The 23,540-nt window shown below is 41.3% G+C and overlaps 1 protein-coding gene across 5 annotated transcripts in view; it reads right to left on the bottom strand.

Moving 5' to 3' along the window:
- Positions 1 to 23,540, bottom strand: part of RUNX2 (RUNX family transcription factor 2) — a 288,575-nt gene that overhangs the window by 180,500 nt on the left and 84,535 nt on the right. For all 5 annotated transcript variants that reach the window (XM_019491598.2, XM_019491601.2, XM_019491602.1 and 2 more), the window contains 2 exons: positions 18,254 to 18,410; positions 12,647 to 12,751 (listed from right to left, as the gene is read on the bottom strand). In XM_019491598.2, the coding sequence (XP_019347143.1) occupies positions 12,647 to 12,751; positions 18,254 to 18,410 (262 nt within the window). The remainder of the gene's footprint in view (positions 1 to 12,646; positions 12,752 to 18,253; positions 18,411 to 23,540) is intronic.

Genomic DNA, 23,540 nt, shown 5'->3' with positions numbered 1-23,540 from the left:
GTAGGCAGCACTACTGCTGCCAATTCCAGGTAGATCCCTACGTTCAAATGATTGTCAAGTGACTGGAGAAAATGTTCATCCTTTCAGGCACTGAAGCACCTGCGAAGGCATGAGTTCAGATCGTCCCTGTGCACAGCAGATCCTATTTCTACCTCTAGTCATCTCCAGGCTTTCTGAATCATCCTGGTTTCCCCTTTGATAGTATAAGAATCCTATGCACCTAACCCCAATTCCTTGCTCAAACGGGATTACCCTTCCAGGCTGAGGTGCACAGCCTTTACACCTAAATGTAGGTGCCTTCAAGATCTGTCCCTTAGGCACTTTGGAAACTTTTAGCCATATGTCCTTTTTTATTGACTCTTGTTTTGACTGCCTAGCAAAGGAGCTGAAACACTGCATAATTTACACTCAGATCTCTGCCATTCAGCCCTCCTGCGTGTTCAACACATCTACTTGCAGAGGTGCTAATTTTATTATAGTGCTGGTTTTACAAACAAGTGTTTCATGACAACAGCAACGATAAAGACCAAATGCAAAAGCAAGCAGTCTCCCAAGTCTCCTAAATGCAACCCACAAAGTAGATACATGAGAGTCGAAAGATGAGAGTGTGAAGCCAGAAAGCACGTACCACATACTTAACTTTTATACTAATGAGAACCAAGGAGCAAAATTAGAGCTTGAGAGGAAGTGTTTGCTCAATGTGTTAGGAATTTGTGATGAACTCCGAAGCACCAATAAACTTCTGGGGGATTTTACATACCTAAAAATATATGATAATGACATGTACTTAAATTTATTTATTTGTAAGGTATTTTTGTTTAAAAGGCTCAATCTGGGCTTAAGTATTACTGGGTGCTGCACAAATGCAAAAGTAGATACATACATCTTTGCTATGAGAAGCATATCTCTTTTTCTCCATGCTTCTCACTGGCTTTATATACTATTAATGTTCTTTTTTATATCCACAGCTCAGTTATTCACAAACTTCTGCATTGCTGAGGAATGTAGGTCTGAATTTCCAATAGCAAGTAGTAATTCTGAGTACTTTAATTTTCCTGGTAGCTAACCTACATGAAAAGGGCTTGATTTTTCAAGTGTCTCTGTACTTTCTGAAAATTAGGCTGCCTTGCAAATTGAGGCCCTGGAATTTACTGTATTTTAACATACTCAATTAGAAATGTAACAACTAGATTTGAATCCATTTTAAAACCAGGCTATATGAATTGGTGTTTATGTAGGCAAACATTATCCTATGTAGCTCAGAAGGACAACATAAAAACTTCTGTCCGAAAACTCACACTGGTATTTAAGACCAAACTGACTGTACACTGGGGATCTTGGAGAGAGCATCAAGATACAAGGAAGTATTAAACTAATTAGCACCGGTTTATTGTGGCAGAGAGTCTATTATCCTAATCGTTCTAGGTAATACCTACTTTATGCCCTGAGTAGTCCCATTAAAATTAAGGCAGCTGCCAAAGAAATAAATTTTGCTGAGTAAGTTTATAAGAATCTAGCCCCTTGCAAGAGAGAGGTGACTTGGAGGGCCACAGCAGCAACAACAAAAAAAAAGCAAGTGGTATTCATGAAAAGGGTGTGCATTGTACAGTGATGAGGATTACATGTCAGGGAAAAAATGAGGAGCTAGCATATAAATCTGAATAAGGAAGGAATAGGTAAAATATGCTGATGAAGGACAGGAGCACAAACCTTGAAAGCATTTAGGAAAGCCCAGTGCCAGCAGACCCCAAAGCATGTCTGTGGTATGCAGTTAGTGTCGATACAGCTAAAACTCTTCTCTGACCTTGCAACTGCTGTAGGCACAAACAGCATATTTTTGAGCAAAGGGCATGTGAGCCTTTTTTTATTGCTAGATTTTGCTCTTCCTTCCTTGAACTAATATTTGCATTGCCAACGTAAGGAAAATCCCTCTCCCTGAATGCATCTGAACATGAACAGCTGAGTTGAGATAGAAACAAGAAGCAACGTCATTTTTATATAGAAGATGAAAAGAGTGGGGTGATTGGCACCGTACCAAACCCGTGCACCGTCCGACCTGCTCTCTGAGCTATATTGATCTAAAATTCATAGTGCATTATATCCTCCTTCCCTACCTTCTGCTGTTTCAGTTAGATGGAGAATATTGTTAAAAACCCTGTCTGCAGCTAGCTCACTTGGGGCTTTGATGTTATCACTTCTCACCAGCTAAGCAAGGTTGTGTGGTCAGTTCTTGGATGATAGAGCTCCAAGATGCTGCAAGAAATGGTACCTATGACTTAGTAGGCAGTACTGTTTGTGTACAATCACAGAGTAGACATACCAAGCTGGCTTTAAACTAGCTGGCTCAAGTACTGCTAGAAGGGGAGCTGCATCAGCACAGAGCTAAGAGCAGGCTGAAAAACTCACTTAGGCTGTATATATTCTCAGTGATTGGCTTGTGCTGAGCTCCATGCTGCTGTGGCTACATTGCTGAGAGAACCAAGCTAACTACCTGGGAACTAACTCAGGTTTAACTAACTCATTACATGAACAGGAGCGAGTGAACAATTAATCAGTGCTCTACTACAGCAGTGGGAGCACTGGGCTCCTTGAGATGGCCTCAGTTAGATAAGGCATGAAACAAGGGCCCTACCTATGTATTAGTATAGTCATTTAAGGCCCCTTGAAAAGTGCAAGGAGTAGAGAGCTTTGTTCTAGGATTCTGGGCGTATTCCAATATGGAATCATTACTGATGCCTCCATGATGTTTCAGTTAGTGATGATATTATTATATTCATTTCTTCTGCTAAACATCGTTGACATACGGTGGTGCACTGGTGAACAGCTCCAGGTTCCACCTTTAGGACCACTGCACTCACTAGGGAATAAAGTGATTTCTACTTATGAGTGAAGTTACACATTATGCTTAGACTATACTAAGAACACTTAAAACATGAGTGCCTGCATGTTAAAGCTTGTTAACTCATGCTAAGTTAACCCTCTGAGCATCTCAAAATGACACCACTTCAGGCAAGGGTTAACTGTCCCATGCTAGCAACCTGTGTTGGGCTAACTAGGGTTACCATATTGCCAGTTCCAAAAAAAGAGGACACCTGTTAGGGGGACACCTTGCTCCCAACCCACAGCCCCTGGCCCTGCCAGTGCCCCTCGCTTCCCAACCTGCAGCCCCCTGGCCCTGGTGCTGCCCCTCACTCCCGACCCATGGTCCCTTGCCCCCCTGCCCATACCCCGGGCTATGCTTGTGCCCCTTAGTTACAACCCACAGGCCCCCATCCCTGCTGTTTCCCCCTCACTGCTGACCCACAGACCCTTGGCCTTGTCAGTGGCCCTCACTCCCTACCCACGATCCCCCACCCCCAGGCCAAGCTGGTGCCCCTCACTCCTGACCTGCAGCCCCCTGGTGCTGTCAATGCCCTGCACTCCTGGCCCACAGCCCCCTGCCCACCCCCCAGTGCCCTTCACTCCCCACCCACAGGCCCCACAGCCCTGCTGGTGCCCCTCACTCCCAACCTGCAGCCCGCCTGCTCCCCTCAGCTGTCCCTGTCCTGACCGGGCCAGAACGTGGCAGCTGCGGTGGCTCTGGCTCGTGCGCGTGCCAGCAAAGTGAGTCTGGCCCCGGCACAGGCTGGAGCGAGGAGAAGAGGATGCCTGTAGCAATACCCACCCCAAGCTGGGGCTCCTGCATCACGCCAGGTTGGCCTGGCTATGCCTCCTACCCCCCGGGCAATGTCTTCTAGGTGCCCCCCTGCAAGCACAGGCTTCAGCACCCAGTGCCACTAGCTTGGCCGTGCAGCTCCCCACTATCCCTGAAGTGCTCCCCCTGCCCCCTTCCCCACTGGAGGGAAAGGTACCTCCCCTCTGTACCTGTGCCATCCTGCAGCCCTCACACCTGAACAGCCCCAGCACTGGTGGGCACCTATCCCCCCCTCATATACCCATCCCTCCCCTAGACAGTCCCCAAGCCCTAGCCTTCCAACCCCTGCTCCCCATAGACTTACCTGCCTCCAGCTGCCAAGGCTGCTCCCACCACCCTGCCTGGCTGCATGCCGGCCATGCGGGTGCACGTGCAGACACACATGGTACCCCCTGCCTCCTATCGCTCTCCCTCTGCTCCCTCCAGAGGAGCAGAGAAAAATCCCAAACATTTGTTCAGATTTCAAAAAAACACCCAGATGGAGATCAGAGGACCCAAAAAGAGGACATGTCTGGGAAACCCTGGACATATGGTAACCCTAGCGTTAGGGTAAATTCGGTCTGCTGCAGAGAGATAAAATGAGCAATTTGCAGTCCTCCAGCATCCCAAAATGCATCACCGCCAGTCCCTTCCCACCTTGGGCAGGGATACAGCCCATACAGCTGGGCTTCTAGCCACACCCCTGCTCACCAGCCCTCTAGTGGCAAGTCAAGGCTGTGCAGGCAAGAAATGGTATTAATCCTCCACATGTGACTGCTCACAGGACAGTCTAACTTTAACACAGCTTAAAATGCCACAGATTTAGTATGGTCTAAGTATAACATGTAACTTTGTCCTATAAAGCCTGTAAAGAAATCTAGGATTCATGAAAAAGAAAACTGGTTTAAGACAATGACAATCCATTCCTAACATCTGATGAAGTTGTTACCTACAAAAGCTCCTGCCTCTCTGCCGTTAGTTCCTAAGATGGCATCCTGCCCTCCCTCCTGCAATGAGACATCACAAAACTAATAATAATATTTTTGGTTTGGCAGATCACAACTGCATTCTCTCTTTCCCTATGTAGACACCATGCTACATGAAGGCATGAAATGCAGCACCTCTGCCACTGCCAACAGTTGCTCGGTTGCATCCATTTTTTGCACCTGCCTTCTCAATGTAGATTATAAGCCCCTAGGCATGCCATAATTTCTCTTGTCACTCAGAGGGGCTTTTGTAATACAAATACTAATAATTGCAACCTCAGACGATGCTATGGTATCATCTTATATGTCAAATGGACTGGGATTGGCCTGTTTTGAAACACTTACCTACACAAATACTCTGAAAAGAATCTGTTTGCAGTGGAAACACACCACCCAGAGCTATCTTCCTATTGATTATTATGTTCTAAGGAATGGTTTTCTGTTCAGACTTGCCCGCCTGTTTTTACATAATCTCCTAGAGGAGATTTTCTCTACCCACGTAGTTAAGTACATGGTCAGTCTCCACCCTTCCCAGGTATCACTTGGAAGCTGTCACTTCCTGAAGAGTGAGTTGCTGCATGCTGTATGGATTATGCAGATTTCAGAATAACTGCACCATTTAAGTACAAGTTATAGGTGAATTAGATGGTTTAGGGGAGTGTGTAAAATCATTCATCTTCAGTTTATCCAGGCCCTGGACAGAGGGATAAAAAGGCATAATCACCTGAAAGCTGACTGGAGACTTATATGAATAAATTTGGCAGTTGCAATCCAGTTCTTAGCAGATTAGTGGCTACCTCATAAATACAGTGGTCAATAATTAACCCCTCTCCAGCAGTCCTAACACAATGGATAAGAACTAAATGGTCACAAAGACTAAATCACCCCCAAAATGCCCTTCAGACAGGAGAAAGGCAAGCACATAGACAGTGGGGGTCACGTTCATGCAGCTGCTACTTGTATTGTATTTGCTGTGTAGATAAAATATGGGACTCAAGTCTTTGGGGCTGTCCCTAGCACTAGAAACTGGACAAAACATGACATTTAAGGTCCCCTGACATTAAATGGTGATTTAAAGGAGTTGTAATGAATATCTGCAAGCTTCTTTGTACAAGTCCAGTAGCATATATTGCTTTCAAGATGACTGTAAGGATCCTAGCGCTAATGAGTTACTCGCCCACCTATTACAAAAGCAAATCTAACTCTGCAGTGTATATACAACGAAATACCTTGATATGTTCTTTAGAACAAGGAATACAAACTCAACTATTCTAGATCCTCTGAAAGTCAGTGCAATAAATTCGCTGATAAGCAAGTAAACACTCCTCTTCATCTGCCAATGCAAATCAGGGGCACAGTTTCGGATGAAACAGATGTTCTCCAATTTACATCACACATGCATCTTAAAGAAACAAGGCTTGGTCTTAGTCTTACACTACTGAAGTCAAAAGGTGCTTTACCACCACTTCAGAAACCATGAGATTGCTCAGGAAACTTAGGGCCTGACCACAAGAAGTTCTAAAATCTGCAAATCCCAAAGCAATTAATAAGTGTTGTGGTTGCTTTGCACCTTTCAGGATTGGGCCCTAAGTGTATTACCTAACATAGCAGAAACTAGTCTCAGGCACAATAGTGATAGTCATGGTATAAAAATACCAATTGAATCTTACAGGAAGTTGAACAGCTAAGTCTAGATCAGAAGCTTTCAACCTTTTGCAACCAGTGTTGGTCCAACAAAGGCTAGGTGGTTTCAGTGGCCCATCAGCAGAGGAGGCCTTCCCTGTGCCCGTGCTGGGGACAAGCCATGACACCACCACTTCTCCCACCTCCCAGTGCTGCTTCCAACCTGTAGGGAGCTGCACTGGGATCAAATATCTGCAGACTGTGTCTGCACTGCTGGTGATTGTCCCCATCTCCCTCCCCTGCCCCGGACTGCAATATGGAAACAGCTGGAATCTGCCCAGCCCCAGTGCAGTTTCCCACTGGCTGGAAGCTGCACTCCTGCTGCAGCTAGGACGCAGGGAACTGGAAGAAGCAGCGACAGGGGCAGTGCAGGCACAGCTCCCAGCTGTCTGGCCCTAGTGCGGGTGCAGGCAAAGCCCCCACTGCTGATGCACGGGTGAAACCACCTGGGCTGTGTCAGTCTGGAGCCAGGAGGGTGAGGACAAGTGACAGCAGCACGAGTACACCTGGACACTGCCCAGCCCTCGCTATGCCAGGCACAGGTACAAAGCCCTCCAGCTCCACCAACCTGAATCCACTGGCTCTGCTGTTGAATCTGGCCCACGGTCTGTATGTTGCCAATCCCTGGCCCAAATAATCACATTTCAGCTCACTTCTTGTGAAGTGGCATTGCTTACAACAACACTGGGGAATATAAACATCTATAAAAGGCAACACAACAGCAACTTTCAACCCATTAAGAACAGGGGTGGCCAACCTGTAGCATGTGTGACACGAGTGGCGTGGACAGGCTCTGCATGTGGCACGCAGCAGATGAGGGAAGGGACAGGCAGTACTGTGGCAGATAGGGCAGGGAGCAGAAAACAGAGCAGCACGTTGGGCAAGGAGCCCAGGGCCAGCAGCAGAAGGCAGAGCAGCAGATGGGGTAGAGCAGCGGTTCTGAACTGGGGGTACATATACCCCCAGGAGGTACGTGAAGCCTCATCAGGGGGTACATGAAAAGGGCCTAAAAAGGTCGAAGGGCCTAAAAAACATTGCTTTCCCATTGAAAGGGGGTACGTGAGGTCTGACTCTGAGACCAAGGGTACATCAACTGAAAAAGATTCAGAACCGCTGGGGTAGAGGAAGGGGGCCAGAATGGCACTTGGAGAGGGTGGATAGCTAATCTGTGACACATCTGCTAAAAAGGTTGCCCCCACTGTGTTAGAGGTTCTTTCTGTGCCTTATTTTCTCGTGTATGCTGGTGGAAATCTGAAATAACCCAACTGATTTCAATGGAGATTGACCAGTGTGAGGAAGATCACAAATAGGCTCAGACAGTCTAACTTTGGTTTAGGCAGAAATCCACTCTTTTTAGAATACCTCAAGGTTCTCAGTGTCGATTTAAATTCAAGTTTCCCGAGTATGCCAGACTATTACCGCATTCGTATAAAAATCTATACTCAGCTTCTAGAATACATACTGCTTGAGGAATTGCTAACCTACATTGAATACAATATGTAGGCATAAAGTGCCTGTCTGTGCAAAACACACTTTTGTTCTGAAAAAAGACATTGCCCTGGACTGTACAAACCTACCACAGTGGAAAAACATATTCAAATCAATATACGCCGAGGAAAGAAAGGGGCTGGTGTAGTGGTTTTTGAAGGCAAGCCAGGGAATATTCTAAACAGGGGACACACAGCATGTTTTAACTGCTGTGATAATTTTGCATAAAGAGATGTTAAGGATCTAGCTCCTTGCTGTAGTGTGCCATGTGTCGCTGAATAAAATTACTGCCATGCAGTCTGTTAGTGAAGGAATGCGTAAACAGGCAATGTATCCTTGCATCAGTTCCACAAAATGTTGCACAACACAAATGCCTCTCGATGTGTCATTTCCTGCTTGGCCACCAGCCCAGCTCCTGACAGTCAGTCAACAACAAAAAAAAAAAAATGAAGGCGATTTAAAGCTATTCTACTCAAAAGCACATTCCACCAGCCTCAGACGTATCCCTCCACTCGCAGCCCTTGAAAGAAAAGAGAGAGAGAGCTTCCTAAAAACTGTTATGCTTCTAAGTCTAGGAATCTCAAAAATCTCAGTCATTGCTCTGCATTTTATAAGCCAGTCAGCCAAACAGTTAATACTCAGGACGACCAGCTCCTCTTGCTAGCTTTTGCTTGTCTTTTGTAACATGCAGAGACAAAAGGGCCGTGTTTGCTCATACCTTTCATTGCTTATGTACCTTGCAAGGCTTTGACTGCAGATTTTATATATCTATATATTGCTGGGGAAAAATCTGCCTGCATTTCACTTTCGCTTGCAGGTAGAAAAAAAAAATAAAAAATATATATATATGGTTTATTCACCTGCAAGTGAAAGTGAAATGCAGGCAGATTTTTCCCCAGCAATGCATTTCAGCGGAAAGTTTGGAACCTTTCTTGTATGAGACTATCGCTAAATGCAGTCAACCAGTTTGGAGACTACATTCAATGAGACCTGGACTTCAGTCTGAGAACCAAAGCAACACATAAAAGGTATATATACCCCACAACCCGTTCCCTGTTATGGCTCCTGCTCTGTACTTGCCAATAGCCACTTACTTCAACCAGAAGCAGCGTAAGACAGCAAAGCCTTTTTGCTGTTCGAAAGGTGCCACGATGGGCTGACAAGGCAGAGTTTCTTTTTTTCCTCCCAAGACAGACTTGGGATTGACTTCCTCCCAAGACTGATTTAGTACAACCGAGGCTGCATACAACTGAGCCCCAGAGGAAACTGGGTGGTTAATTTTGTGTTCTTCTACAGTTATATCTGTAGGTCGGTGATTAGTTCATGAGCAGTAGGCTCTTTGGCAGACCTCCTTTCAGGTCTTGGAGCTGGAGGAGAGGTCTATATATATAAAAGAAAGGAGGTTACTTAATGTGAATAAGGGAATAAATAAGGTATTCGAGAAAGCATAAATTTGTCCTACCCTTTCTGTACTGCAGCCTCCACTACCAGTGCTATGTTTTGATCTAACACAAAGCCTAGCCAGCAGTGTAAACTTCCTGGGCTGTACTCACGCTCACAGTGAGTTAATTTGTGAAAGAAAAAACTCTCTTTCCTTGGAAAAGGCACAGGAAGATGTTTACTTTCTCCCCCAGATAGAAATGTACAGCTCTTCCTCACATCACTGTCTCTATTTAAAATATTTTACACTAATAATAACAGAGAAATGAAGGCAGCAAACTTCCACAGGAAGATATTTTAACACAATACAGAGAGCTAATACGTTATACAATCTGACTTTCCAAAGTGCTGAGCATCCAAAACACCAACTGACGTCCTTGGGTGTCGTGACTGTTCAGCACCTCTTAAAGTCAGGCTCTAAGTGATTGGGACGTCTGTTGTGGTATGGCCACTGCTCCTACCGCGGCTGCTGGAAAGCATACAGCATTTGTTCTCTCCAATCAACTTGCCAACAGAAGGTCAAAGTGCTTTGCCTATAAACAAGTCTTACAAATTCAGGATCTTAAGCATGATGTCATGTCTTAAAATGATAAGCTGGCAAGCAAAGTAAATGACATTTTGTAAAGATGTGCATAATGTTATGTTTATGCTACTTAGGATGAAGGTTCTAATAAGTCATTGGTTGTGTTCTTTTCAAGGGAAGTTTTATAACCGAGATGAATCACAACTGCAAAAGATCAAAGTTAAAAAACATCAATGATGCCATGGGGTACTTTTTAATCTTGTAATGAATGATGATCATGTGCTCTTATGAAGTTGGTCCAACTGCCAACGCCAGATGTGTATATTAAGAAAAGAAGTTGTTTGTGATGTGACAGCCCTGGTTTAGCTGCCAGAGAGAGGAAAAAATAGGATAGCATGCTTTGGACGTCTGAGCAAAATGCAGGTCCTGGCAGAGAGGGGCACTGTTTTCTGAAACATAACTCATTAAGAAAAATATATTCGCTATTGGAGCCACTGGTTTAAGATTCATTATTTCTCCCAATCACCTAGCTTTCCTTGTGCAATGTGGATTCCAGCTGTTCTTGTTTACTGCAGAGATTAATAGCAATCACTACTGGGCCAAAAATTAGTGCAGGGATTCACAAAAGAACGGAACTTAAGTGAAATTTCTACTGAATAATTCCTTTTCCAGACCTATTTTTCTATCACTCACATTAACGACTCCCACACTGGGTCTCTAGGTATTATGATCCTGTATTGCTCCAAAATGACAAACCAACTGACCTGAAGAAGAGCAAACCAAGCAGATATTATTTTAAGCTCAAAGCAAACCCTTCTGGTCACACTTGACTGACTTATTGTCAAAAGAAAAAGGGAAACTAGATACGCAAGAACTCCAGCTAGGGTACAGGAACTGACTTTCAGAGCTAGCAAACATACACAGGCCCAAGTGAAGTCAGTTAAGAGCAGGTGCCCAATACCTATGAAAATCTGGCCCATAGCAACTAAAATAAAAAATGTAGGTGAATCTTGGAAGTCCTACTTAGCTCTTTTAACATAGGTTTACCTTGGCTCCGGTGGTTTCTGGCATAGTGCCATCCCAGCCTAATTAGATTACTCTACCACAGTCTGAGCCATCCCAGCCTATTCACATATTACTCTCTCTACACTCTCCTCCTCCCACCTCCTCAAGCTGTGCTACCTGCTTCGCATGGAGATTTCCTGTTTCACTGATGCAACAACACGTGGAAGCAGCATCCAAATAAAAATGAGCACATCATTCCTGACTTAACTAACTCTGTCGGTGTTACGCCAAGGAGTCATTTAATCCCAAATCCCCCAGCAGGCCAGATAGAGCAGCTGTCACAAATGAACACAGCATCCTTGTAGTGCAGTTAATTTAACAAGGGAGAGTGGACAGGACCAAAAAAAGCAAGAAACCAAGCAGGCAGCACCAGAGGTATCTATGGGATAAAATATTTTTGTAAGAGCAGAGCTGCTTGACTGTTCTCACTTGCTGATCGGGGAGAAAATACAAAGATAAGGCAATTCTTACATAAAGCAGAAGACCTTTTATGTCTCTTCTCTCATTTGTACATGATCCTGCAATGCTGGCTGTCTTGGCAGGGGAACCATTTCTTTGTTTACAATTCTGTCTGCTGGTAACTTTGCAGTATTTTAAATAAAACTCCCTAAGAGCTCCCAAAAGATCTCATCTATAGCTACTGATCAAAGGCAAAGCAATAATTCAAAATACTTCATTACCAGGATTTTTTAGGTTACTCATCAAATAATCCTTAATCTCTAAATATAATTTAAAATACAGGTAGACCTGGTTGATCCCAATCAATTTGAAAAGAGTTTCTAGTTAGATTAAGAAGCCTGGGATTGGCTTGTTAGTGGTACCTGATGATGTAAGATTGATTGCCAGTTAAAGCTGCTAGACAGACAGACAGACAGATCAAAATGGATTAACCAGACCTGACTGTATCTAATCGTAGGTGCTAGCTATAATAATTACTGGAACATGACAAAACACAACTGTTTGAACAATAAAGTCAGCAATCACTACAGCTAGATTCTTGATAAATCAGGAGTGTACATGTTATAAAAAATATATGCGGGTGAGTGACAGGTTGGTGGCGTTTTCCTTGTTTTTGTTTAAAAACCCACCCTTTCTTTACATGGGAAACACTCAAAGTTTGTTGTGTTGACACCCCAGTGCTTTTATGATTACTCATTTTGCTCTCAAGGGTCTGGGGTGAGTCCACTGATGAAAAATGACATGATGCCAGGAAAACCCAGTTTTCAGCGAGACGAGGTTCTCAATAATCAGGGTGCTCAATGCATTTATTGTCAGGTGGCAAAAGAACTCACAGGCAAAAAAAACTACTTTGCATTTTTTCCCCGTATGTTGGGACAGATCTTGCAAAATGCTGGATATCTCCCATCAGTTTCTGAACATCCCCAGTTTGAAGCTAACGCCCACTGAGGGCATTCAATGCCTTGCAAGGTTGGGTCTGTTGTCCATAATCCAAATTATATATCAAAACAAAGGGCCTGAGTCTCATTGACGTTCAGGGCCCTTAAGAGTGTCAGTGTGGTGTACCAAGCCTTGGTTTAAATAAGAATCAGGTTTAATATTGCCCTAAGTCAGCAAAGCATTTAAGCATGTTTAACTTGAAGCACATGAATAATCCAGTGGTTTTCAAATTAAGCGTGATTAAAATTAAGTCTAAACTCATGTACTTTGCCGAATGGGGACATATGCTTGCCAAAGAAATGTATAATATTAAACAACAGCAAGTGGTTTTACTTGTACAGACTCCCACCAGCAGACAGGAAAAGCATAAAATAGGACTATGAAACTTACTCCTTGGTTCCCTGGGTCCATCCACGGTAACCTTGATAGCTCTGTGGTATGTAGCAACTTGAGGGGGATTTGTAAGGACAGTTATTGTCAAGGTAAAGCTCTTCCCTACAAAAAAGGGAGGAAAAAAAAGGAACAGTTTATTATAACATGAAAAGAAGACCCATGCATACTCAATAAAAAAATCTTAGGTGTTTACATAGCTGGCTATAGGAGTTTTCTTCTCCTTCAGTTTAACTCTGCTGTCAGGAATATAGCCGAGTGTTGACAGTTTAAACACCCCTTATTTAATATTGGGTCATCATATAATAGTAGAACAAGGGTAATTTGCTGCTGCTGCTAAGCCAAATTCTCCCCTTGTTCAAAGTGGTGTGAATTCAAAACCATTCAGATAATGTTAAGAGTTACTCAGTTCTCCAGGAGTGAGACAGAAAGCAGAAGGTGGCCCTATGGTATTTACTTCACATGGTTTTATCATTTCATTTGTTTCAATTGAGTACAATAAGATGAGGAAAGAATATATATTCCTCGTGGGAGTCATTTTAACAGGGAGCTAGCATCTCCTGTCCTTAATAAGCCTGTGGTAATATGATGATATCATCATTACTGGAACGAAGATTTTTTTCCCCCCCCTTTACACATATTCCATTTATTAAATCTTGAAATAATTATCCACGGACAGTGAAAAATTGTTTTGTGCACGGACAAAATATTGCATGCCGCAGATCTGCATTTTAAACCTTCAATGCTATATTTCACCCAACTCTTGAACATGGTGATCTGGAGCCTTTGGCACAGTGAAGGAATTAAAAATAAAGAATTAAATCCAGCAGCCTGGATTTCAGCATGCGTTCTCACAAGAAGACACGGGCCTCTGTTCTGGAGACTCACTGACAGTTGTAATCAGTTAGATATGCAACGGTTAGTCATGTCAGATAGTCAAAACTGAAAACTGTTTCAAGACAGGAAAAGGTGGGCGTACAACAGTGACTCAATAAAACAGTCAGCAATCTCAGGCTTTACTGCTCATTTAAGCTGCTACTTTACCAGAATTTTAAAACTTTTTTTTTTTTTTAACTTTTTTTTTCTTTTTCTTTTTTTTTTGCCGGTGCCCGTTTTCCCCCTTGTTGAACTCCGAAGGTATTCAATCAAAACACAAATCTTAAACAATATGTAACAGCACAAACTTAATGCAATCTTTTCAAAGCCTAATCTAGAACAGGTTACATATAAGGCATAATACAGAACAGAACTTTGGCTGTCAAATACAGTCATTGCCCTTTCTTTTTAACCCAAGTCATATACTTTCCAAACCTGCTTGGGACACGCATCATTTATTATCGGGCGTGCGACTTTAGACAGTCTTGGCCATATTTTTTAAGAGTAAGAATGTGACAGAGACCGCTTGAAGGGACTATAACTGTCATTTAGAGTAAAATGACTTTCCAGGTGCAACTGTGCTCCAGCTGTGCCCCCTTCTCCAAGACACACAGGTTAGGTTGAAATCCGGGAGTTCGAGACTCAGGCCGGGCTCTGGAAAATTCAAGAAGCTAAATTCTGACAACAGGCAGAAACTGTTGCCCCAAACCCTCGGTGGGGGGAGGGAAAAAGCTCTTTTGATGGCCTAAAGAACAACCACGATAGAAACAAACAGCAGCAGAACCGTGGACGCAGTCCTAATGCATACACATATGGTGACGTCCCGGCCAGGCAGTGGTCCCTATGCCTTGTCTCTTTGCAGAGACAAAATACAAAAGGCAGCTGTGGGTAGGGGGAATCCAGACACGTCATAATGTTACTAAGTCAGCATATACTGCATGTGTGCTTATTTGTATATTAGCAAGGTTTCATGCCATTTTTCCTACCCCCCTGGAATTCAGCCCGCTGCTTATATCTATATTCACCGGTGACATTTTATTCATTCGTGCTGAGGCAGCTGCCACGGACATCCAAGGGAGCTTCCGTGTGCGCCTGCAGGCAGAATTTGGCCCTAGAGTTTTATCCCTTTATTAATATCTCAAGCAGGCATGAAAGCCTCTGTCAATGAAAAGCTACCAGGATGATGTGCTCTGCTGGTAACCGTTGGAAAATTCATTCATTAGACAAGTACTGCAAGATTTTCTAGCCTAAAAAATCCCACCTCCTTAAAATGACCAAAAACACCCACCCTGCTACACAAAGGGTTGCGTTTGGCCTTCAGCCTGTGCCAGCATCCGAGTGACTACACTGTCAAAGAGGAATGAAGCAGTATTTTGGGAGCCAACCTCTCTTAATAAATAATAGATCACATTATTGTTCTATGAGAGCCCAGTGCTGCAGGGCCCTGAGTGCTTCCATTTCTAATGACGTCAAAAGTGATTAAAGGCACCCGACACGTCATAGAAAGTAACCTGTGTCTCACAGGATTGGGCTCATTGCATAATGGTATATGTTTGCAAGCTTGCTTACCTTTCCAAAGACAGATTTCACTGGTTTCATGGATATCATTTATCATCTACCAAACCTACAGAACTTTTTTTAGTAGTTTTCTCTGTGCCTTTAAAATTTAAGCTATTTATTTGTTGTAGCTAAGGACTAATATTAACACTCTTTTATGGACCTAATTGGCTTGGAAATCTTCTGGCACTGTTTCTTTAGTGTCTCCCAAACCATTCATCCTTTGTCATTAACATATGCAAGTGTAGCTGACACAGTAACGAACAGGACTGGCATATGCTCAAGTGCAAGGCTGAGAGAAAAATTAACTTAGAGGCAAACTCAGCGACTTGCGCGTGGTGCATATTTTCCAGCCAGATGCTAATTCAAAACATCAAGACACAAAAACGTTAAGGTCCAGATCCACAGTCTACTGAAGGTGGGAGTCCCACCCATGACTTCTGTGGACTTTCAGTCTGGCCCAAATGTTAGCTACTACCTCAAAACCTCACCTAAAACAGCTTTGATTGAGATCAGTGGGACTTCTACATACACCTCAAGGGCTCTGTATCAAGGGTGCTTATTTTTCTCAATGTAGAAAGGTGCGTGCGAGAGAACACGTAAACAAAACTATGAAGCTGCCAACGTATGCTGGATCAACAGCAGAGAAAAACATACAAAAAAACTCAAATCTCGCCATCGGGCCACAAGAAACAAGGAAAACGTGGGAGAGAAGGCAAAGTGGTAAGATGACGATTCAGACTTCGCAATCAAGTTTAGAGATGCAATGATCAAAGAGGCAGCTGCTTAGAAAGATGTAAATGTAAACTCAGGAGCAGGTGCGGATTAGTTTCTTGTCACTGACAACTTCAAGACACGCACCTACCAATACACGTCTGTGCTCTATGGTGTCACTTTTTCACTTCTGTTTGCTACTACTGTTTCCTTTCCTGCTATTTTAAGTGGAGTTATAAAAATCTATCATTAATGATAACACTCTCTCTCCCTCTCTGTTCTGTCTTAGTCTGGAAGACAAGTCTGGACCAATTTCTCCATCCTGCCTCTGGCAGCAGAATGTAGTATTTCAGATCCTCCACCAAGTCCCGGCTGCTTCAAAGGAAAAACCCTACTTTCTTCCGTTAAGATCATAAGAAATATAGGGGGAGGGGGTCAGCTCTGTTTGGACATAATTACACTTCATCAAAAGAAGCTTTCTTCATCTTCCATGCGTGAAAAGTCTGCAAGCAGTTAAGTCTGTCTTTTTTCTTCTTTTTTTTTTTAAATATAAAAATTGCTATTTGGGAAACTAGCCAAAACTCAGAAAGCCAATATAGTAAAACAGTGCACACCCTTTGTTTTTCTTTGAAGTTTCTTAAATAAATATGTTGAGGGTTTGCAAAGTACACTATCGCTTTTCCATAGATTTTACCCAGATTGATCAGAAAAAACTTCTTGTGCAAAGTCTGTAGAATATAAAAGATAAATTAAAGCCCTTGGGTGTGGCCAAATTAAAGAAGTTTTGTGTGTGTGTGTGTGTGTGTATCTAAATAGCCTGAATCCTTAGACACTCGTCATCATGTTCTATGTTTTAAGAGAAGGTATATTTCATAGGTTTCAAATGAGATTCACAGTGCACAGGTAGTACATCATAGTCCAGTTATTTTTCAGCACTTGTTATGGGATATACTACTGTTCTTTTATTGAAAAGCAGAACTGGTGATGGAGCCAGAGAAACTTCACATTTAATCCATCAACATAAAGACAAAGGAGACACTAATATTTTTAAAAGGAGAGCAAGAGAAATGGAACAGGAGAATAACGCCTTCTCTTAGGAAGGCGTTATCCTTTTCACACACTCCATTTTCATATGCTATTTCCTTTGCAGGAGAATTGTTCTTTATTATGAAGGTTTTTTAATGAAAAGTTAGAAGCTGAGAAGTATACATTATTGGCCACGTTCCTAAAATGAAAACTAGTCTCTGGAAACGACCCTTACGGAATCACTTTTATCAAATACTTCTAATTGTAACAATGTGCCATCTGATTTAAACTCTAGAGACAGTTGTCAGATGTTTGACTTGCTCTGACAAATGGTCTCTCCCTCAAAGCTATATTCTAACTGTTTTGCGGAGTGTATTATTCTAAAATTTTATTTTATTTTTTTTGATAAGTTTGCAACATAGACTTTGCTTTCTTTTTTCAGAGCTGGTTTATAAAAATGAAAATCTATGTTAAATAAAATATTTCGACTGAATCAGAAGCTGATATCACGAGTCCCTTTGAGGATCCCTTCAGCAAAGACAGCAGTGCCGGTTTCCTTTAAGACATCCTTTCAGTCATTAACTCAAATGTTAAAGCAGTCGCAAGGATCTTGAAAGGAAATTCTTGTCAATCCTGCTATCTTTATAAAAGCTTCCTATGACTGGAGTATAGATTTCAGATTATAGGAAGCTCCTAAGCAGCAGAGTCAACTTCAGTGCTCTAAATCTCTAGGGAAATAGAAAGTTTTTATTTTCAGGGCCATTCTGAAGTAAGCAATGTATTCGAAGTTACATTTCACTCATATAAAAAGCCTACCATGAAGGTCTGTAATGTTAAATAAGTTACTAACGGAGAATATGAGACTTATTTTTTCAGCGCATAACTAGCTTGCCCAATGTGAACTGAAGTCACTGAAAGGCTTTCCAATTACTACAAGAAACCATAAAGTGTATAGCCTATAGCACGTGAGATGCAAAAAACCATAATGATATTTCTTCCTATGAAAACTTAAGAGGCGGCTTTACAGTTGAAGACAAAATAGTAATATGTATTTTTTTGCTTTCTTTGCCATGCCCTGAATTTTTTTATCTGACTACATATAGCTCAGAAAATAGGCTCTTAATTCTTTCTACTCTGCCAGTGAGGTCAAAAGAGGGCACCATGTCTTCTGTAAATATATTTTTTTTTTCAAAATTCAGATCTCATAAAAACACCAAAAAATATAAGGAGTCAGACAAACTTGGCAAGACAGAAAGACAACAAACTTGGTTTGGACAAATGCTGAAGTTTGCAAATAAAACCTGTATTTATCCCCGAAGATGAAAGGTTGATGATGATTTATTTACAGGCTAATCAGTATTTCATTGTGGAACCAGTTTAATGTCTAGACTTTGTTTTTACTTCATTATAAAAATGTAAAATGTAGTGGCCTACCTCTTCCACTTCTGCCCACAAATCTCAGGTCATTAAACCTGGCCACTTGGTTCTTCATCACAGCAGAGGCATTTCTCAGCTCTGCGGAATAGTTTTCATCATTTCCAGCCATGACAGTAACCACTGTCCCATCAGGCACCTCTCCTAAGGCCACCACCTGTGAAAAGGAGGAGACAGCAATGACTCTTGAAATGACACAGAAAATCTGTATTTGCTACCGCTTTACACGACGAAACATTAATTACTAGGCTCTGTAGCAGATACTCCAGCTAACTGCGGTGAATAGTCATGAACTAGCTGAAAACAGAACAAAATGCCACATCAAACAAAGAAACATCTTGTATTGTCTCCCTTTCTCATAGTCTAATAGGGAGTTCCTTTTTTGTTTTAACTCTTCAGACACAGTCAGCATCCCTATGTCAAATATATGGTTTAATTCATCTTGAAGGCCAACTTTGTTCTGAGTAACCAGAGTGCAATGGGAAAACACGAAGTACGGCTCACATCCATAAATCATACATGAGACTTCATTTGAAATAGAAAGTTGGATATTATTATTAGCAGCCTTATCGTGCTGAAATTGTGTTCTGTTTAAACGCTAAGGCTGTGCCCATTGCCATGGGATCTTGAGCACTGGATCATGTCAGATAGTGAAAGGTTTGGCAAAACGGACAGGAGACTTCCAGTAACATCTTGCTGGTGTGAGGAGTCATGTTGGAGCATCAGTAGTTTGTACTTCCCATTTTGGAGCGTTCCCCAACATGTGATTAAGGAACACTGTGTTGTTGGGATTGACATTTTTTCAGATGCAATATAAATCCGAGGACTTATCTACTTGTGCCTCTGAAAGATCTCACAATGCTTCTAACAAGAGTAGACTGTGGTTAGCCCTAGTACATGTCTGCGCTGTACCAACATATTTCCTTTTGCATTTCAAATATATATAGGATTTTCACCTTTAGTGAATTCCATCTGCCATAATGGCCATAGCAGTCGCCCCCACGTTGCAGCCCTGTCAGGTTATAATGAATCTGCAAATTCTGCTAAATACCCGTCAGCAACAATCTCAGACAGGACGTGAGAAGAAGATGATGACTTCTTGTCCTAAGTTGGTGTGGTGCTATTGGGGGTTATTAAACAGCTGCTGTATGGCAGGCAGAGAGGTAAAAGAGTTATTTATAGTCTGCTATGAAAATGCTTTGGGATGCACATAAGGATTATTATATTGCAAGTTTTTAAAACAAATGTAACATTAGAACAGGAGCACTAATTCAGTCAGATTTATGTAAATGATACTTCATATGGGAAGCAAAGATTCCCCATAACAGTACAAACGAAATAACTGCCCTATGCTCATGTTATCATAATAGTAATGATAATAAGAAAAAGGTATAAAAAAATACAGATTTGAAAGGTTTGCAATCCTGGGTATTAAACATTAAAAAAAAAATACTAGCTCTGAATATATGTTACTCCTGGCCCATTTAATTGTTATCACCTTATGGTAAATTATTGCTTTTTTACATTAGAGTTATCAACTCTTTCTCCAGAAATATATTTTATTATACTTTGTCATGACCCCAACTTTAAATGTGATTTCCAGGAATGGTTATGTCTGAAACTAATTGTACCATCAATTTATTAAGTGGAAACAATTAAGAGCTCTACATAAATCTGGTTGGCATTATATGGCCTTTTGCTGTGCACCATATTTCTCTTGAACAACAAAATGAATGTCAAATGTATAGCAAATCTGAAAAATATTTTAATTGGTGGATTTCATTACTGAAAATTATTGCTTAGATTATTTGATTTGGAGCAAGCACAGAGCAAAGCTGAGGCGCTATATACAATGGATTAAAATGAGGTTTTTATGTCTTTCCAAAAACCATCAGGTAACACGACCTAAAATCCAAAAAGACTTTTGCCTTTCCCTTCTGTGTGGTCAGGATTTCATGCGAAGATTTCACTTTAAAGTGATTTTAATGCTACTGATCATAAGAACATAGGAACTGCCATATTGGAGAAGCCCCATATGGGCCATCTAGTCCTATATTGTGTGTCTGACAGCAGCCAGCACCGCATGCTGCAGAGTGAGGTGTAAGAAACCCCAAAACAGGAAGATGCAGGACCATCTGCTGCCCAGTTGCATCTCCTCCTACCACTCACTTAAAATGGCCTAAACCCTGACACTTGAGATGTGATATCACTTCTGCCCCTGCTTATTGTTTAAAGATGTACTGTTATAGATCTAGGTACTCTTGTTATCTGGGTAAACCTCCACTGACTGTAAGTTAAAAATATGTTTAGAATGTCTTACAAAACAAAAATAACATTAAGTCTAGAAATGCAAAGAAACTCAGAGCAAAGGAGGAAGTGCAAGTCTGTCAAGGGGCCTCAGATGAGGGAGTGAAATTACTGTATCCTCAGCCCACCTCCTTCTGTCTAGGTATGCAGATCTCCTGTTACTTAAAATTAATCAATCCTTTTTTCTGATAAAATATAGCATAGCTGGCAATACCTGGAGACAATGAACTGAGTCTGCATGAGACTGAATCCTCTTTGAAGGCCCATCTACCCAGAATACTAAGTGTCTTTATTTTTGATAGGTTTCACTCTGGTCCTTCATTTTTTCTCTTTTTCAAATACTCATTGTTCATTTAAATTCCATGTCATCGTTCTCAACCTCAGCACAATTTGGATATGACACTTCCAGGTCATAGTATTGTTCATATCTAATCTGCAACTTTATTATTCTTAATGCACAACATCCGTTGGCACAGTATTATGTAACATCACTGTATGTTATTCTTACTAGGGAAAGACACGTTGAAAAGACAGACTGAAATCTGGGGTGCAAACCTGAGCTGTGTCCAATAAAAACAACGTTCAGTCACTCTGCACAAACAGTCGCTCTACTACAGAGTTAAGAGTAATACATTTGCCACTGTGGTTTCACATTTTTGTAATGAAATATCCAAAGGCTATAGTACACGTATGTCATGTCGGTGTTTTGGCCCAGAGTTTTACAAAAAAATTGAAACCTAGAAAAATATACAGCATTTTGGCACGTTGTAAATTAAAAATAACTGTTTATGCCGAGAAACTTTGTATGTAAAGAATGCAAACTCCACTTGGCCATTTCTATGCCACACATCACAATTTAAAACGACTTACAGTATCCTAGAAAATGAAAGACTATAAATGCATTGTAAAAAAAACATGGGACAGTAGTACTAAGCACGCTTTGAGAAAGAATGAAAAGTAGCTACTGCATATGTAGGCTGCTTAGCTATTTTTCAAACATAAATATCTCCACCATTTCAAAATATTTACTTTCCAGAAGGCACCAATCCATATTAAACTACCTATAAATTCAGATGACTAAAATTAAGCATGGTTTTTCTGTGAGGGCTCAGGAAAAAAAAGCACATAAAGGCATAACATAAAAAAAAATATTCTGACAACTTGAAAATTACTTATCAATTTACATATTTTTCATATAACAATTCACATCTGGTCTGGCAACCTGTTTGCCCAGTTTCAGTCCAATGGGAGTTGAAAAGGCCAAGGTATTTGCTCTGAAGGCTGAAGTTATAGATGCAAAGCAAAAATACTACGCAATAATATTAGGTAATAAGGCTTTCTGAATAGTAAAACTATTGTTTAAAAAATGAGCTCGTGAAGAAGCTAAATAGCTGTTTTCACACACTAATGTGGCTATCATTTCAATACCTGCTCTCGCAAAATACTGAAAGGCATCATTTGCATCAAATGGGCCCCTGAAAGCAAAGTGTGCCATATTAAAAATGTTTTTCCTGGATTTTGACAAAAGAGCATCTGATACTATTAAAAAATATTTGAATGCTCTGTAACTTAAAACAGAATGGCTTATTTGCACTACTTTTTGTTTAAAAATATACATCTGGGCTGATAATTTATATACCAAGTTTCAGCTTGAAGCTATTTAAAACAGCTGAGTTATAAACTCTGAAAACTGGGGCTTGGAGTGGAAATGTTGACAGCCCCTTAACTACTTGGTGCTACTGGGTATAGCGTTAATACTGTACATTGATTCTTTGCTGCTATCATACATTGACTAAGATTTTGTGCTATTATCAGCATCAGGCAGGGCCAACAAAGGAAATGCAAGCCTGGTGCAAGAACCCTATGTAAGAAGCTCCAGAAAGACATGTCAATAGGGGGCCAAATGCTGGGTGTTGTACTCAAGTAGCACTGCTGTCTACTGTAAAACTCTGAATATGAATAAGGTGAACATAGTTTGGACCCAGGCCCACGGGCTCCATTTCCTTTATATCTTAGCTACCTGAACATGATTAAGCAGTTATAAAGCTATGTTAATAAGTGTGTTGTTAACATTCTTCACTATAAAAAATGATATGCACAAATTTAATCTTACTACTGAGAACATTCAACAAGAACTCCCTCATCAGCTCACATAAATATTAATGCTTAAATTCAAGTGCAATACTTAGCCAACATGATTTTTTAAAATTATAATCAAAACCAGCACAGTTTACAACATACTTCCTTTCCTACATGTGATTTATATCTGTTTTTTAAATTAAAACAGTGGTATGTCCAAAGCACTTTTTAACCAGAGATCCCTGTAAGAGAATTATGATATACTTAGCACACCATTCAAAATATTATCATCAACATATTATTTATTGCCAATAAAACTTCAGTTCCACTTTTCATAATGCGTGCTTCATGCGAACCGTTTTACTATTGAGTTACTGGACAGCCCAGATGGTCTTTCTTTTTTAAAGATAATTGCTTTTGTTCTCCGTTAAGTTCCACTGAAAAGTTTTTTATAGGCTATCTAGACCTGTATTATTTTAGTTTGAAACTACTGTAATGAAACAGAATTTCACCTCAATGACAACGAATATATATATATTTTTTTTTTATTGGCTCAAGATCTTTTTCACCAAACGCAAAATAGGAACTTCCAACATCATTTCATAGCAAATCAAGGTCAGGTACACTGGCTATTCATGTGAGAGAATACGTGCACAGATATTACGCATGTAAAATACAGATGCATGGAAATGTAGACACGCTGGACAGCCACGATGGGCAGGAGACTAAGGCCAGTTCAGCATACCTGCTGCCTCAAGAAGCCCAGACAATCCCAGTCCTTTTGGGCAGTGTAATCACATAGCATCTCACACTGAATCAAGTGTTTAACTAGCATAGGCATAAAGAAAGCGCAGCTGGGAAGCCCGCAAAAGACATCTCTTGCCCTTTGGTGAGGTTTAAC

The sequence above is a fragment of the Alligator mississippiensis genome, chromosome 1, assembly GCF_030867095.1.
Source record: "Alligator mississippiensis isolate rAllMis1 chromosome 1, rAllMis1, whole genome shotgun sequence".
NCBI lineage: Eukaryota > Metazoa > Chordata > Crocodylia > Alligatoridae > Alligator > Alligator mississippiensis.
Note: the sequence above shows the minus strand (reverse complement) of the source record. Positions and strands in the feature narration are given on the sequence as shown.